This window comes from Lacerta agilis, chromosome 8 (genome assembly GCF_009819535.1).
Source record: "Lacerta agilis isolate rLacAgi1 chromosome 8, rLacAgi1.pri, whole genome shotgun sequence".
NCBI lineage: Eukaryota > Metazoa > Chordata > Lepidosauria > Squamata > Lacertidae > Lacerta > Lacerta agilis.
In genome coordinates, this window is record NC_046319.1 from 71,914,261 (window position 1) to 71,931,166 (window position 16,906).

Sequence of the window (16,906 nt, forward strand, 5' to 3'; positions counted from 1 at the left end):
GCTGCAAAACAAATTTTGCATAGCATTTACCTGCTGTCACCAGAGCAGAGAAGATGGAAAAGGCAACACAGGTGTGCATGGTGCTCATCCGTGCTCAGGCTGGGACTGAGGGCTTCGAACAGCAGAACAGAACAAGTTCCCCACAGTGATAATTTATGGATAGGGTGCAGATTACATTTCAGACCAGGGGGGATTGTGTGTATAGCTTAAGGTGATCCTCACTGGCCATCTCTGGTCCTAGCCAGAGCCAGTCATAAAATGAAGTGCAAACAATGAATCATGCAGGTTCCCTGGATGCCAAGGTGATGCTGTGAGAGCAGAAACAGTATAATAATGTTGTTATGGACCTTTATTACCACATGCAAGGCAAAAAAGCAAGAACTAGGCAAACAGAGGTGCCCATGGGAGTGAGTGTTGTTTTTTTCCATAGTTCTTTACGGGTACTTTAGCGATTTCACTTCAATGTCCATTTATTACCAAAAAAAAGCTGTTCACTTGACCCTGTTGTACAGAAGAGCAGAGTCATTCAAATTCAAAAACAGGTTCACAGAATCATAGAGTTTGGAAATTACCTTTAAAGACAGCTCAATTCACCCTCCACGCCCACCTTCCACTGGCCCAAACATATCCACCCCAGGCCCCAGCAAACCATGCAATGTGGCTCTCAGTCTCTGGGAGGAAAGGAGAGAAGAGGGGTTGTGGCCTGGAGAGTGTTCCAGGGGTCCCAAGTGGGAGGTGGGGCCTGAGGAAATGGGGTGTGACATGGAAAGACTTTCAAGGGCCAGATACAGAGATCTGGAGGGCCACATTCATGCCTGAAATTCCCTACCTTTTGTATAATGGATGTCTGACTAGTCTAGCTGAGGACTGCTCAGTTCAGAAAAATGTGCAAGAAACCATTGAGCAACTTTATTTTTATTTTGTATCAGTGGAAAATCCAGAATATTCTCCATCACTCCATCTGCATTGAAAGAAGCTGCCTGCCCCACACATTGCCTGGCTATGACCCATTTGATGTAATAATTTAGTATGGCTAAAGAGACAAAAAAAAGTGTGTGTCTTTCAGTTCCATGAAATCTCTCTGAAGTCCGAGTAGTCAATTTCATTAGCCTGGTTGCAATCTGCCTTCGTCAGTGTTTCAAGGAACAACCCCGGTATTCCAAAAATACCCAGCTTATCAGTGCAGATACGTTGTGTCCCGCAGCCTCGTCTGACAAAGGTCTCATTCTTGTTACCTGAGGGGATGGGAGAAAACAATCAAACCAAGACATGCTCAGGATCTGTGAGTCATTCCTTCGTTCCTCTCCACTCCCTCCAGGCAACCACCTTGACTGGTGATTTCTCGGGGGAAGTGCTGTAGCTCAGAGGCAGAGCACCTGCTTTGCATGCAGATAGTCCCAGGTTCAATTTGCAATGCCATCTTCAGATAGATCAGGAAAATAATATGGCCATAATCCCTGGGAAGCTGGTTCCAGTCAGGATAGATTGGTGTTCTTCATCCTTGGAATTCCAGCTGTTGTTGGGTTACAATTCCCATCAGCCAGTTTAGCCAATAATCATGGATAAGGACATAGGAAGCTGCCTTACACCAAGTCATAGAATTGGAAGGGACCCTGAGGATCATTTAGTTTAGGGAAATTTTTAAACTGTGATATTTTAAATGTATTTTAATGTTTGGTGGAAGCCGCCCAGAGTGGCTGGGGAGACCTAGCCAGATGGGCGGGGTACAAATAATAAATTATTATTATTATTAGTCCAACCCCCTGCAATGCAGGAATATGCAGCTGTCCCATACAGGGAATCGAACCTGCAACTTTGGTGTTATCGCACCATGCTCTAAGCAAATGGTCCACCCAGATAGTTGGTCAATCCCAGTATTGTTTACACCAGCTAGCAGCCATTCTTTGGAGCTTCAGGAAGGGAGTCTCTCACAGCCCTACTGGAGATCAAGGACTGAACCTGGAACCAAGGCAGATGCTCTACTATTGAGCTCTAGTGAAGTAATACAGTGACTAACCCTGGCATCTCCAGGTGGAGATGGGGAACAAGTCCTGTCTGAAAACTTGGAGATCTGCTGCCAGTCAATTGTAGATGCTATTGGACCAATAATATATGGCAACTTCCTATGTTTAGCCCTGATTCCATGCAGCTCCGGCTCAGCCTTCAAAACCACACCCAGGATGGTCAGGGACAGCCCACCCATGAGACAGTGCCCCAGTTGTCACCAGAGAAGCAGCAGTGGCTTCCGACGAGATCTTGTGAGCTCTGTGAGCTCTTGCTGGAACCGGCCTGTATACCTGAAGGAGCGTCTCCACTCCCCATCATTCAGCCCAGACACTGAAGTCCATCACTGAGGGCCTTTTGGTGGTTCCCTCCCTGCAAGAAGTGAGGTTACAGGGAACCAGGCACAGGGCCTTCTCGGTAGTGGCGCCTGCCCTGTGGAATGCCCTCCCACCAGATGTCAAGGAAATAAACAACTATCTGACTTTTAGAAGATATCTGAAGGAACCCTGTTTAAGGAAGTTTTTAATGTTTGATGTTTTATTGTGTTTTTAATATTTTGTTGGGAGCCACCCAGAGTGGCTGAGGAAATAAATTGTTGTTGTTGTTGTTGTTGTTATCACTGTTTCTCAGCTGCTGCTGTGCAACCCATGTAGGGGGGCCCAGTGGGGTGGGGCATTGGGACAGGGAGGGGAAAGCACCTTCGTGTTTCACCTGAATTGGTGAAATGGGATGCATCACCCCTGAGGACCGTATTTTTTAAATTCTAAAGTTGGCAACTCTACCAGCTGCAGCGTAACCAGAGAGGTAGATGCAGTAGACTTCCCGACCATGGCAGAAAACCTTGTCACCGATCGTGCAGGTAGAACCTCTCAAGTTGCGTGGCGGGCACCATCTTTGGTTGGGTTCACTTAGCATAGGCACTGGGAAGAAATCAAAGAGTTTGGCAGCTACATTCAAAATCCTATTCTACTAATACTTCTGGAATGCTTGCCCACTCCCTTTTTTGATAAAGGGAGCTGCTCGTACCACATTGCTTCATCAGGCCTAGCAACAATAGCTAGCAGTACAGATTTGGGGATGGGTGAGCAAGAGACTGCTCACCCTGGAATGAATCAGAGTCTCTGGAGCATTCCAGGTGAGCATCAAAGAAAGCCAAGTGAGAGAGAGGGCAGGGGAAAATGGGAAGGGAGTCCTCCTGCCTTCAGTGTGGATTGGCTTCAGGTTGACACCCAGGGGCATAGCGAGCTGCTTGGCTGCCAGGGGCAGCAAGCCAAGCGGCAGCCCCGGGGGCAGGGCATCGCTCCGTGCGCATGACGTCATGACGCATGCACACGGAGCGCAGGCCCGTCTTAGAGGGATCGGCTGCCCTGGCGCAGTGATCCCTCGGCGCCCCCAGCCTGCCGCCTCTCCGCCCGCCTCCCTCCCGCGCTGGCCGCCCCTCGGGAGGGGGGGTGGGCGAGCGGGGATGAGAGGCGTGGCGTTGGAGCGGGCGCCCGCGCTCCGGCGGGCGGAGGATGAGGGGCAGGCGGGCGGGCGCTCGCGCACCGGCGGGAGGGCGGGTGGGCTGCAAGCCGGCCGCCCTCGCCTCCCAGAGCCCCAGCTGGAGGGCTGGAAGGTCGCGCAAAGCCCCGCACCGCTTCAGCGCTCCAGCTGGGGCTCCGGGAGGCGAGGGCAGGCGGCTTACAGCCCGCCCGCCCGCCGGCGCTCGAGTGCCCACCTGCCCGTGGGGGCGGGGGCGGGTTGGGGAGGGGGAGCCCGGTATGCCGGTGGGCTCGCGGGGGCGCCCCTGGGGTGCCCTGCGCCCTGGCGCGCCGCGCCACCGGCCTCTATGGATGAGACGGCTCTGACGGAGCGACGTCTCTGCCCGGGCCAGCAAGGAGGGGCGTCACGCTTGTGGCTGGTGTGACGCCCCTCCTCGCTGGCCCATCCCTCTCCATGCCCTGGCTCCGCCCAGGGAGCCCAGTGGGGGGAGAAGCCACTGAAAGGGGGAAAGCACCCTTTCAGCGGCATTTTTCACTGCTGGCTGGAGGCGTTGATTGCGGGGGGCGGAGCCCCGCCCCGAGTGTCCCCCCCCCCCCGGCGCTACATGGGGCGGCCCGCCCCCCTTGCTCCGTCCCTGTTGACACCGCCAGAACAAGGACTCTGGAAATTTGGAAGACATTGCATTCAGCAGCAGCAACTGAATGCTGCAAAAGTGGTGCCGAAACTCCACGAAATCAGAGACCTGAAAGGGGATTTTCATGGTATGTAGTCCAATCTCAGGAAATCCAGTCTCCCCGACAGATGAGTGTCTACAAATATGGCAGTGAACTTGGGGAGGACATGTTGGCATAGTTGAAGGTCTAGCGCATAGGCTCTCCAGAGGTCCCCCCACTACAACTCCCATCAGCAGCAGTCAGCACAACCAATGGTCAGGGAATGATAGAGGTTATAGTGCTGTCACACTGGGGTTCCAAAGGATTGTGCCTAATGCTCGTCCTACTCGGAGCAGACCCATCGAGATGAATGGGCATGGCCAATTCCAAAGGATCTCCTGAGCAGAAGTTGTCTGGATACGACCTAAGGTTGCAGAAGCCTTTGGTGGGCAACAAGATTCACACCTGGGTCGCTGCCAGTTTTTGGTCTTTGCATGTGGATGCCACACATCCTTCTCATTGGATTGCCACTTTGCAAGGGAAAGGGGGTGACAACAGGGGGGGAAGCATCCACGCAACCAGCACTGCTATGTAGTATTCCTTCATGTATCATTAGAGCCATGTAGGTTGTAGCTTAGTGGAAGAGCAGCAGCCTTGCAGGAAGAAGATCCTAGGTTCAATTCACAATGGCATCTCCATGGGAATGTACTTTGTTTGAAATGCTGTTTCCAGGCAGTGTGGGTTATACTGAGCTAGGTGGACCAATTGGTTTGACTCAGTATAAGGCAGTTTCCTCTGCTCCGATGATGGGGTAGTTGTTAGTGTGCTGGACTAGGACCTGGGAGGTCTGGGTTTGAATCCCCACTCATCTATGCAGCTCACTGGGTAACCTTGGGCCCACAGTCTCTCAGTGTGACCTACCTCACAGGGTTGTTGTAGGGATAAATTGGGCACCATCTTGAGCTCCTTGGAGGAAAGGTGGAAGTGGTGAATGAGAGCAGAAGCTGATATAAAATTGTACATCAGAAGCTGCCCTATACTGAGTCAAGCCATTGACACAGTTTGGCAGCAGCTCCCTGGGATTTCAGACATGGAGAGGCCAGGGACTGAACCTGCTACCTTCTGCATGCACAGCAGATGCTGAACACCCAAACAATACCCATTCCTCAATGAAGACATGTTGGGGGGTGCAAGACTCCAGGATTCTGCCAAGCAGGAATCTGGTTGATAAACCTGGTAGGCGAGGGAGCAAGTGAGCTAGCAAGGCAATGAAATGAAATGAAATGCATACACCTCAAAGCTCCCTTGTTGCACCGATCCTGGCAGCAGCACTCCGAGTTGCTCCGAATCCGTTCCTCTGGTGCAGTGGTGATGGTGAAGGGCCCCGGAGGGCAGTACTCAAGCCTGGTGCATCCTTTGTAAGTGGCCACTTTCCTCATTTTGCCTGGTTGCATGAAAAGAAGGAGAGAACCAGCTATCCCAGGAGTCCAAACTGCAGGAACTCAGTGCCTTTGGGGACCCTGCAATCCCTAGAACTGGCAATGACTGGGTTATTTCATGATTACCTCGCAACATGCCCTGTGAGATTAGCTAAACTGAGAAAAAGAAAAGAGGAACAGCTAAAGGCAGAGTCCCCTGAGGCAAAAAATACGGTAACCTTCCACCCGAGCCCATGAAACATGAGCCACTTACCCACTCTGGTCTCTACTGTGAGGGTGAGGCAGGCACTCTGAGGCTCTTTGCAGGTCTGCAGAGGCCCAGAGCACGACCGGGTGGCGCTTTCACAACGTTCACATTGCAGGCAGATTCCTGGGCGGGAGGGAGAGAGGAAGGAGATCAATGTCTCACGTAGGGGCCCCTTAATGGTTTTCCCAGATCAGGGGTCACCAACAGACATAGACCACACAAGCCCTTCAGATATAGGTCACCTTCAACGAGAGGACTGCCCTCTGAAAGCATTACAAATAGAGGACTCCCCACTGCAATGTAGAACATATGACCATCTTGTTTCACCCCCTATCTGGACAAGGTGGTGGGTGTCCCGTTGTCTCTTAAAATGTTGGGGCACCACAAAGGATGTCTGCCCGTTTGCAAAGGAAATGGCTGGTATCTTGAAGAAGGGAGGCTTGTAGAGCTAGAAGTTGGTGAAGTGCCTAATTGGGCAGGTGGCCAGGGCAAAAGAGATAGATCATAAATTAGAGGCACAGATATAGTACTTTGTGGTGATCGATTGGGCAGAATGCTGCCTGCATCCTTTCTCTTATATTTCTTCCTGTAATTGGGTCAGAGACTTTTTCCGCTTTCATTTTTATGACAGCTGAACACTTAGGGTTGGATCTGGAATATCCCTGATGTGGGCGAGCCTCCCTGTGGTTAGGACCCTGGAAAAGAGTCAAGAAAAGCTCTTATACGAGAAAGTCACCCATGGCTTTCAAAACGTCCAACTCACCTGTAGCTAGCAAGGTTGTCAGCAGCCAGACAGAGGTCTCCAAGGAAATCTTCATTGTGCTGAGAAACTTAAAGGACCAAGTCTGAAAAGTGTGTGTGTGTGTGTGTAAGACACCTCTCAATCCAGAACGATTTACAGCTTTGTGGGTTGAAAATGCCACAGAAAGAGCATAGTGCATGTATGTGTTTGTGTGTGGTCACAATAATAGTTCCTGGATGGAACAAGTTCCTGAAACATCAATCACTTGTGTGCCTGTCTTGGATTAGCAACCATGACGACATCTCCTTTTGAGAAACTTAAAGAGGCAGGTTTTAAGGTGGAGGAGGGAGGCTGTCACACATTCCCTGCGTCCAGAAAACCCCAGGTTTATTCCCGGGCTTCTCCGAGGAGGGTTGGGAAAGGCCCACATCTAAAACCAAAGAGAGCCATGCCCACCCCTTGTAGACAATACTTAAGCTAACATTGCTCAAGGAATTTGATTGCTGTGGGTTCCAAAATGAACAGACCTGATCCACACCTGTTGGATTAATGTGCAGGTGGGAATGTACCTGTCTTTCGGCTATCGCACTTCTCCCGATTTTGTGATATTGTGTTTGGCTCAAAAGAAAAAGAAAAAAGAAAGAAAGAAAAGTGCCATATTTTAGGATCAAGTGTTTAGAAATGCAGACATTGATACAATGTGTGTGTGTGTGTGTGTGTGTGTGTGTGTGAGAGAGAGAGAGAGAGAGAGAGAGAGAGAGAGAGAGAGAGAGAGAGATGTAGAAATGGAACCAAACAGACTTATGAATGAGCACACCTGAAACTGACACAGAGCAGAAAAAGATTAACCCATCCATCTCTAAATGAGCTGGATGGACCAATGGTGTGACTCTGTTTAAAGCAGATGAGTGGAGTGTGTGTGTGTGCGCGCGCGCATGTGTAGGAGGGGTACATTATTAGATGGGTGTGTCTGTTGATTTCCATTTCTCATATTTCCAATCTTCAATTCAGTTCTCTGCATTTCGACATCAGTATGTTAGTGGGCACCTATCCCACTATCCTATTCACTAGTATGTTAGTGGGCACCTATCCCTCTACACAGACTTTGCAAAGCAATTTCCCCCTAATGCCATGCATTTCTGTATTTTATTTTCACTAATATAATGCATTTGCCTGCACACTCTATATGCATCTTTGTACACGCAAATTGGCTGGAGAACTGCATTGCAAAATTCAAAGAGGTGCAAATTGTGAAGGAAAGCTGTTCATGTTGCAGTTTCAGAAAGCGCAAAGTCAGTAGGTTCAACTTTAAATGTGGACCGGATCCAATTTCTCCTCCCATTCCCACCCCTCAATCCCTAGCACATGTTGGAAGGAGTTCTCAGTCCAGATCAATTCAGCTCATTAAGGTAGCATGTGAGGAACTGCTAGTTCCTGGGTTCATCCGGCTCCAGGGACATCAATTACTATCAGGTGAAGCATTTCCCTTGTTGCAAGCTTAGCAGCCATGACGACATCTCCTGAGAAGTTAATGTTTGCTCCAAGGCTCTAAAACTGAAGCCAAAGGTAAGAGACGCAAGTCAGAAGGTATTTCCAACACACACACACCTGGGATTGTTGGAGATAGCAGGTGGAACATATTTCTTCTTGCAACTTCAGTAGCTGTGAGGATGGAAGAAAATGTCCATAGATGCAGCTTCAACTGCCATAGCCCTACCGACCTGGACATTGGATGCATCAGACGTCAGGAATATTGCATTAATTTTTTCCTGGTTACAAGGCTAGCTCTTCTGTCCTATTTCCTACAGTTTCTTTCACATTGTGGTACCTGTCATGCTCTGGAACAGTGGCTTTTTAAGCAATCTACCAGCACATCACACCAAATTTCCTTCACATTGGTGGGTTTAGCAGGACAAAACAACAAATACTGATACTCCTATACCTTTCCGCACACACATGCATCTGTTTCCGCAGGAAAACAGTTATTTGCCACCCTGAATTTCATCGCTTGACTCCTGTGAATTTCCAAGTCATGGTAATGAGTGCTAATTTTTTTTGCTATATTCCATTAGTTTCCTGGAAATGGGTTTCACACCACATGAAAGCTCTATATAATGTGGATATTGGCAGGGAAGCATCAAGGAAATGAAGCAAACTGCTGTGTGAATGCAATCACTGTCACCCACTCTGCTCTTGGATCCAATCTGGGATGCAGAGGAGAGAGTGCTTCCTGGAAGGGGCTGGTGTCTATCAAGGGCAAGACAGCCAGATCCTATATAACTGCTTTATGAGAACTGGAACTTGAAGAACTTGTGCTTAAGCTTGCTTTCCCCTCCCTCCTCCCTCCCATTCCCCTTTTCCTCATGTGTTGTGTCTTTTAGATTGTCATCATGAGGGCAGGGAGTATTTTAATGCTGAATTTTGGCAAGCTGCCCTGAGAGCCTTTTTGGCTAAAGGTCTGGGTGCCAATGCCATAAAGAACCAGTAGTGACAGAGAACATTCCACCCTCCATGATCAACCTATGGAACTTATGGCCACTGAATATTGTGAGGGCCAAGAGCAATAAATGACCTTGAGAATTTTAAAGAGAAAAAGAGTTGGTGCATTATTCTAATTTCACAACTTCTCCTAACTAGTCTTATCTTCCACCACAGGTGGAAGCCGTGTCTATGTATACTTTCTCAAGGCATTACAGAAAAATGCCTGGGAGAAGAAAATCCTGCCACCTATTAAAACCTAATTGTTGCTATGGGTAAGTATAAAGGTAAAGGTAAAGTTTACTTTCCCACTGAAGCGGTACCTATTTATTGACTTGCACTGGCATGCTTTCAAACTGCTAGGTTGGCAGGAGCTGGGGTGGAGCAACAGGAGCTCACCCCGTCACGGGGATTTGAACCACCGACCTTCTGATCAGCAAGCCCAAGAGGCTCAGTGGTTTAGACCACAGCGCCACCCATGTGGATAAGTATGTGTGCACAATGGAACCTACTAACCCATGAAACTCAATGCCACTGAATAATGCAATCATTTTCTTTCCGAAAGTGTCAAACAAATATATAAAATGTGGGTGGCATTAAAGATTAAAGTTCAATATGCACATGGTACAGATCAAGGATTCTGCTTACAGCATCTCTAACAAATAATGCTGCTTTGGATGGTACCTGTAATGGCACCCAAACACACCATCAATCGAGCAGACAAATAACCTGGTTCAGATGTAATAATCCCCAAGCCAGAAACTATGGTTTGTTGGAGCAAAAAGTAGCCATGATTCTGAGTGCTCCTTTCTCCCATCCTCCTCTGGTTTGTTAAACCACAATTTCCTCATGATGACTCAACTGGGAAACTGTGATTGAACAGCTCCCTACAAAGCAGGATGAAAACAGGAAATTTAATGAAAATGAGACATTCAAGGATCCAGTAGCATGCAGGAAAACTGAAAGAAGCAAATCTCCTTCACCCTTAACATGATTTTATTCTGACAAACAAAATATTGGAATGGCAAATTATTCCACCTTACAAATCAAAGAAAATTTCCTGGTAAGAATGGTATTTGGCTGCTTGAGAAATGCCTTGGCAGATCTTTAGTTTTGCCAGAGACTCTTCATGAGATGTGTTTTCCTGAGGGACTTGCTACTTGCCAATTTTGGTGAGTATTTTGGGAGCGGCAGTGCACTGGGGATTTTTCAGAATTTCCATGTACATTCCAGGGATCCCAAAGTAACGTGGCTCATTCAGACAAGCACGTTTGGTTGCACAACCACGTTTTGCATAAGTGTAGATCTGACCATCTGCAGGAAAGGAGGGGGGGTGGAATTATACTGTGAACCACTCTGAGACCTCTGGGTATAGGGTGGTATATAAAATAAAATAAAATAAAATAAAATAAAATAAAATAAAATAAAATAAAATAAAATAAAATAAAATAAAATAAAATAAAATAAAATAGCTCAGTAAGGAATTTCCCCATCCTCTCCTATGAGTCTTAAAAAATTATTTATGCTTTTCAGGTTTATACATTTCACTAATTTTACAATCATTTTAACATTTCAAAACTTGACATCCTTCCCCCTCTTTCTGTGGTTCATTAAATTTATTTTTAATATCTTCTGCATATCCAAATTAACTAAATTTGCTCAATTATTTATAGTCTTATAAAACACTCCTATGAGTATTAGCCATCATACATTTGCAAAAAAAGTTGGTGCTTTTAAAAAATGATGCAACTTTCTGTTGCTCTATTTTTTAAGCCCAGAAGAATATATGAGCCCAGCTGGATCAGACCCCTGGCCTGTCTAGTCCAGCATGCTGTTCACACAGTGATTGTCCTGGCTCCCACCCTTTGATGAAAGACTTGGGTTCTTGGTTTGAGAGATCCCAAAACTTTTATAAAAGAAGTCCATTCAGCACAGGTTTCAAGGTTCTCAGTTCAAAGGTACAACCCCTGCCACAGAAATGCCTCAAGAATTAAGGTATTTGTGCAACCATGGACGACAGGATGTTATTTGCCCAGAGGTGGAAGGAGGATACTGTCCCAACAAAGGAAGAATGGCAAGTAAAGTTAATGGACTATGCAGAAATGGCAAAACTTATGGGAAGATTAAGGAATCAAGAAGAAAGAATTTTCAACAAAGAATGGGGGAGATATGTGGATTTTTAAAAAAATGTAAACAATTAAATACATTAGCAGGGCTAATTTAAAATCTAGCAGTTAAAATGTGACTTTAGAGGAAATACAAAGAGCAATAAACAAAAGGAGTTAAGGAGGAGGTGCAGTTTTCTAAATGTTTGTATAGGGAACCAAGGAAGGGGAGGAGGGAAGTCTAAATAACAATGTATGTGATCGTATTTGATTATGATTATTGTTAATTTGAAAAACTGGGGGGGGGGGGTAAAAATGAAGAATTAAAGTTTCTGTTTTCTTAAGCACCTTCAGAAGGTTACCATCACAACTTTCAAATGTTGAAATTTAGAGTCAGATCTACATGGACCCTCCATTTTATTCTCACAACAACCCAATGATGTAAGCTAGATTGAGAGAATTGTGACCTGCTCAAGGCTTTCTGGTCAAGCAAAAACCTGAACACACATCTCCAGAGTCTACATCCCGCACTCTAACCATGACATCATGCTTGATGTTCACCTTGTCCCCCAAAGTTTTCTTCACACCATCCACACCCCCTTGAGTGAGCCCTAGCTTATTCCCATTTCTTCTACATAGGATGATGTTGCACTACAAACTCTTAGGCCTTACCCTGCTCCACAGAAAAATCATAGTAGACACAGTTGTCTTCCCAGCCATTGCAGCTTATTATCTCAGTGGGTATGCAGCTTGGGTCCTTTGAGAAGCACCCAGGACATTTGAGTCCGTTTGGTCTGGTCTGCAGCCGGCGCACTGGGAACAAGCAGAGAGAATGTGTGCAGAACAAGGTTCCCTATCTCCCAACAAACCAGTTTCAGGAATCCCAATGGAAAGAAAACACACACTAGGTTGGTACACCAGAACTGGCCAAATTCCAAATCCCCAGTAGCTTTGGGTAAGGGGTCATAGCTCATTGGCAGAGCACTAAGGCTCAGTCCCCTGCACCTCCACATAGGGCTGGGGAAGAACCGTGCCTGAAGCCCACTATTGGCCAAAGACTGGAGTCCAACAGCATCCAGAGGGCCACCAGCCTCCCATCCCTGGTGCAGATGATACTAAATGGACCACTTATCTGACTCAGGATAAGAAGAATAGGCCAGGTTCTACTCACACTCCCATATCGCTCTGTACCTTCCTTCCAGACAAACAGAAAACGTGATCTTGCAGGACAGTGCCTTCCTTGGAGGTTTTTAAGCAGAGGTTGGATGGTCATCTGTCATGGATGCATTAGCTGAGATTCATACATTGCAGGGGGTTGGACGAGATGACCCTCATTATCCCTTCCAACTCTACAATTCTATGATTTTATGATTCTATGACACATTCCAGCCAGGCAAAAACACTTGGGGTCGGGTGAAGCAGGGCCAATGAGGGGTGTGGCTTGGGAGAGTGGGTGTGGCCTGGGGAGAGTTCAAGGGGCCAGACAGAGAGGCGTTGAATGTCATATTTGACCCTGAGGTTCTCCACCCCTATCCTGCTGCTGTACCTGTGGAAAGATTGGTTCACTGCTAATAATAATAATAATAATAATAATAATAATAATAATAATAATTTATTATTTATACCCTGCCCACCTGGCTGGGTTTCCCCAGCCACTCTGGGCAGCTTCCAACAGAATATTAAAAAACATGATAAAACATCAAACATTAAAAACTCTTCTAAACAGGGCTGCTTTCAGGTGTCTCCTAAAAGTCAGATAGTTGTTTATTTCCTTGACATCTGATGGGAGGACATTCCACAGGGCGGGCACCACTACTGAGAAGGCCCTCTGCCTGGTTCCCTGTAATCTCACTTCTCGCAGTGAGGGAATCGCCAAAAGGCTCTCAGAGCTGGACCTCAGTGTCAGGGCTGAACGATGGAGGTGGAGATGCACCTTCAGATGCTCTCCATGCCAAAATATCCCCAAGTATCATCATTGTCCATCACTTAGAGCCATCTTAGGAACACAGGAAGCTGTCTTATGCTGAGTCAAACCATTGGTCCATCCAGCTCAGTACTGGCTACACCAAGCAGCTCTCCCTAGTTTCAGAGAGGGGTCTTGCCCAGCCCTATCTAGAGATGCTGGGAATTGAACCTGAGACCTTTTGCAGGCCAGGTAGATGCTCTTTCACTGAGCTATGTCTACACATCAGTGGAGAAAATTAGGGGAGTCGAAAAGCTGGGAAGAGATGCTTACTTGTCACTACTCCGCTGTTGCAGAGATCCTTGCGGCAGCACTTGGCAGCTCTCCGTTCGCGCTGGTTAGGAAAAGTGAAGCTCATGGGGGATGAAGGGCAGTACATGAGCTTGGTACAGCCTTTGTAGGTGGCCAAGGACACATCATGCCCTGGAGTTTTCACAGAGGAAAGCCATCAACATGCATTGGTTTTGTAATTTATCGTTGCACTATATATTCTGCTTTAAAAAATACAAACTCCAAAGCAGATAACGAAAGAATGGAAATGATAAAGACACTAGGGGTAGGGGAATCTGTGAGTTTTGTGTTCTCTTAGATCCTCATTTGTCCAGCCTAAAATCAGTTCTCCACATTTACACATTTGAGAGAGAGCAAATATTCCCACGAATATTCAACATTTTTTTGTGAATTTCTCCGAATACACCCATCTTTGTATGCAATTGTGACTAATATATACACATGCTTGCAAAACTGTTTCCCCACCCAAATATAATGCATTGTGTGTGACACTTTCCCAAACTCATACATTTAAAGCACACTTTGCTACGCCCTATGCATTTCTGTACAATTACTTGGCTAGAGAACTGCACTGCAAAATTCAGAGTTTGAATTCCAGTTCATGTATTGGTTCAGAAAGGATGAATTTGTCTGTAAATGAAAAATGAATCAAATTTCTGCCCCCCCATCCCTATACCACTGCTTAGCCCTCACCCTACCAAAAATTCAGACACACACCCATGTAAAACAGCATTTCACTACTTGTGGAAAACACAGCTCCCTAGGAAGCAAATCCCAGGAAATGATCTGAAAGCATACAAAGCCACTTCCTTGCTGAAGCTAAGGAAGTCTGGGGCTGGTCAGCTCCAAGTTGGGGGAGTGCATCGAAAGCACACCTTGGGCACTACAACACCTTGGGCACTACAACAGAAGAAAAATACCCAATATCAATGCAAAAGAAATGAATTAATGAAATAATGAATGCATTCACCCACCAGTTGTGGTCTCTATGGTAAGGGTGAGGCAGGCAGTTTGGGATTGTTCACACAGAACTGGCACCCCAGTGCAGGAGTCCGTGTTGCTGCTGCAGTGCTCACAATGCAAGCAAAGACCTGGAAGGAATCATAGAATCATATAAATCAATCAAATCTTTATTACGGTCATAGACCAGCATAGGTAGGATAGGGAACAATCATTTAAAATCTGTAAAACATTCTGGAAAGCTAAAATTATTAAAACAGCTAAAATTATTAAATAAGAATCTAAAAGAAGTGTTAGGAGCATTAAACGGATGTGGAAGAGCATAAAAGGTTAGTATAAAAAAAGGTTATGGGTAAACAGAATCATAGAATTATAGAGTTGGAAGGGACCATGGGGATCATCTACTCCAACCTCCTGCAATGCAGGAATCTTTTGCCCAACAAAGAGGCACTGGAATGAGTCATGGGTGTGGTGGGGAAGCAATTTGGGCATATTTATCGCTGGGGAAGACAAATGAGCCCAGACTTCAAATGCTTCTCTGCTGCAGACCACCTTTCCTCAAATTCTTTTGCTTCTTCTTCTTTTTTATTTCTTCCCCTGTTGCTTCAAGCATCATCCACTCTTTGTGAAAAAGCAGCATGGCAAAAAGTGGGGTGGGTGACTCATTAATGCAGTGGACAAGCAAAAGGAGAATGTGGCTGTCGGTCACCCATTTCCATCACTTTTACAGTTAATTTCAATTACTTCAAAATGTTTAAATTGTTCTTAACTGCTTCACTGATCATTTTAATTTTTAATATTACTACAGTCAAGCACTGCATACATCTTGGTAAACGAATATTGGAGGAGATAGGTGGAACAAGTGACTAATCCATTGGGCAACCTGGCATGCATGTTATTGTCCCATCAGGCATCAACTGAATGCATCTTAACATAAAAATTAAAATGCATGTTTTGTTTTGTTTTGGATGCGTTTGCTGTCCTGGGCTCCTTCTGGAGGAAGGGAGGGATATAAATTCCAACAACACAAACAACCCACTGGAAAGACCCTGAGTGAGAGGCAGGGAAGGGAAGATCTCCCGAGAGGCTGGGAGAAGAAAGGAAAGCTCCCAGGTGAGAGCTGGGAGGGTCCACCACTTTCTGTGTGAGCCAAGAGTGAAGAGCTACCTTTCAGAGAGGACTGTTTTTTGTTTTCATAGAATCATAGGGTTGGAAGAGACCACAAGGGTCATCCAGTCCAACACCATCAAAGCATTCCTGACAGATGGCTGTCAAGCCTCTGCTTAAAGACCTCCAAAGAAGGAGACTCCACCACACTCCTTGGCAGCAAATTCCACTGCCAAACAGCTCTTAACTGTCAGGAAGTTCCTCCTAATGTTTAGGTGGAATCTTCTTTCTTGTAGTTTGAATCCATTGCCCCGTGTCCGCTTCTCTGGGGCAGCAGAAAACAACCTTTCACCCTCCTCTATATGACATCCTTTTATATATTTGAAGATGGCTATCATATCACCCCTTAACCTTCTCTTCTCCAGGCTAAACATACCCAGCTCCCTAAGCCGTTCCTCATAAGGCATCGTTTCTAGGCCTTTGACCATTTTGGTTGCCCTCTATTTTTTTGTTTTTTTGTTTTGTTCTGTTCTGTTCTGTTCTGTTCTTTCTGTTCTGTTCTCTCTCTCATTTAGATTAGGTTTTTTCCCCTTACTCTCACTTTATTCTGATCCTGAAATGAATGGGCATGACTAGCTCAGCTCCCTTCATTTCAACGAGTCTACTTTAAGTAGAACTTAATTGGATGCAACCCATAGCCATTGTGATTCTATGTGCCCTTACCTGCGGCAAACAGGATGGAGAAGAAGTAGGAGATCAGAGGTGTCTGCATGGTCTTGGGACCCCGCAAAGGAGGCAGAGGAAGTGTGGAGCTGAGATGGCAGTTGTATGGGGGTGACTAGCTTAGCCTGGCTGATGGAGATTTATAGCTCCAGGGTTGGACACAGTCGGAAGGTGGGGTATGCAAGGAGAATGGGCTGTGTGGAACAGTTCCTTTTCCATCAGACTCCATAGGAGATAAATCACCAGGTGAAACCAGCACCTGTTCTGGGCTTGGTGGCCATAACGACATGCAAAGGCAAATGAATGGTTACTTCTCAGGCTTCTGGGGCTGGGGCCAATAGGCTGGTTTCCAAATGATGTTTGTTCCAGTCATTCACTGCATCCATGGGGTGAAAGGGTTGGACACTCTGATGCTATCTACATGCCAAGTAGGTGATCTACCACTGAGCTAGCTTTATTAATTCCCCCAGAACTTTTAAGACCCTTTAAAGATTTCTTCCATCATTTTAATTACATTTAAATCTGTGGCTTCATTGCTTTATGGCTGAATCATGTGCTTTCATGCTTTGCTGATTCTCTGAGCTGCCCAGGGACCACTGTTATCAAGCAACTTATTAACATGCTCATGGCAAATGACATAAATGAATGAATGTCCTTTTCCTGGCTGGCTGTACTTATCTCCCTGCTGTCTCTTGCTTGCATGAGAATGGGT

At 46.3% G+C, this 16,906-nt stretch overlaps 2 protein-coding genes across 2 annotated transcripts; both read right to left on the bottom strand.

Annotated features, from left to right (window-relative positions):
- Nucleotides 1-985: 985 nt before the first annotated feature.
- LOC117051661 (phospholipase A2 inhibitor and Ly6/PLAUR domain-containing protein-like) lies at nt 986-6,667 on the bottom strand. The gene is made up of 5 exons (XM_033158238.1): nt 6,589-6,667; nt 5,832-5,948; nt 5,431-5,583; nt 2,787-2,924; nt 986-1,235 (listed from the first exon to the last, which is right to left on the bottom strand). Exons 1-5 carry the CDS (start codon nt 6,641-6,643, stop codon nt 1,063-1,065), a joined length of 636 nt encoding a protein of 211 aa, XP_033014129.1. The 5' UTR covers nt 6,644-6,667; the 3' UTR covers nt 986-1,062.
- A 3,408-nt stretch (nt 6,668-10,075) lies between these two features.
- On the bottom strand, nt 10,076-16,271 carry LOC117051656 (phospholipase A2 inhibitor and Ly6/PLAUR domain-containing protein-like). The gene is made up of 5 exons (XM_033158231.1): nt 16,195-16,271; nt 14,379-14,495; nt 13,387-13,536; nt 11,823-11,963; nt 10,076-10,359 (listed from the first exon to the last, which is right to left on the bottom strand). The coding sequence occupies exons 1-5, from the start codon at nt 16,241-16,243 to the stop codon at nt 10,202-10,204; spliced, it is 615 nt and encodes a 204-aa protein (XP_033014122.1). The 5' UTR covers nt 16,244-16,271; the 3' UTR covers nt 10,076-10,201.
- Between the last annotated feature and the right edge of the window lie 635 nt (nt 16,272-16,906).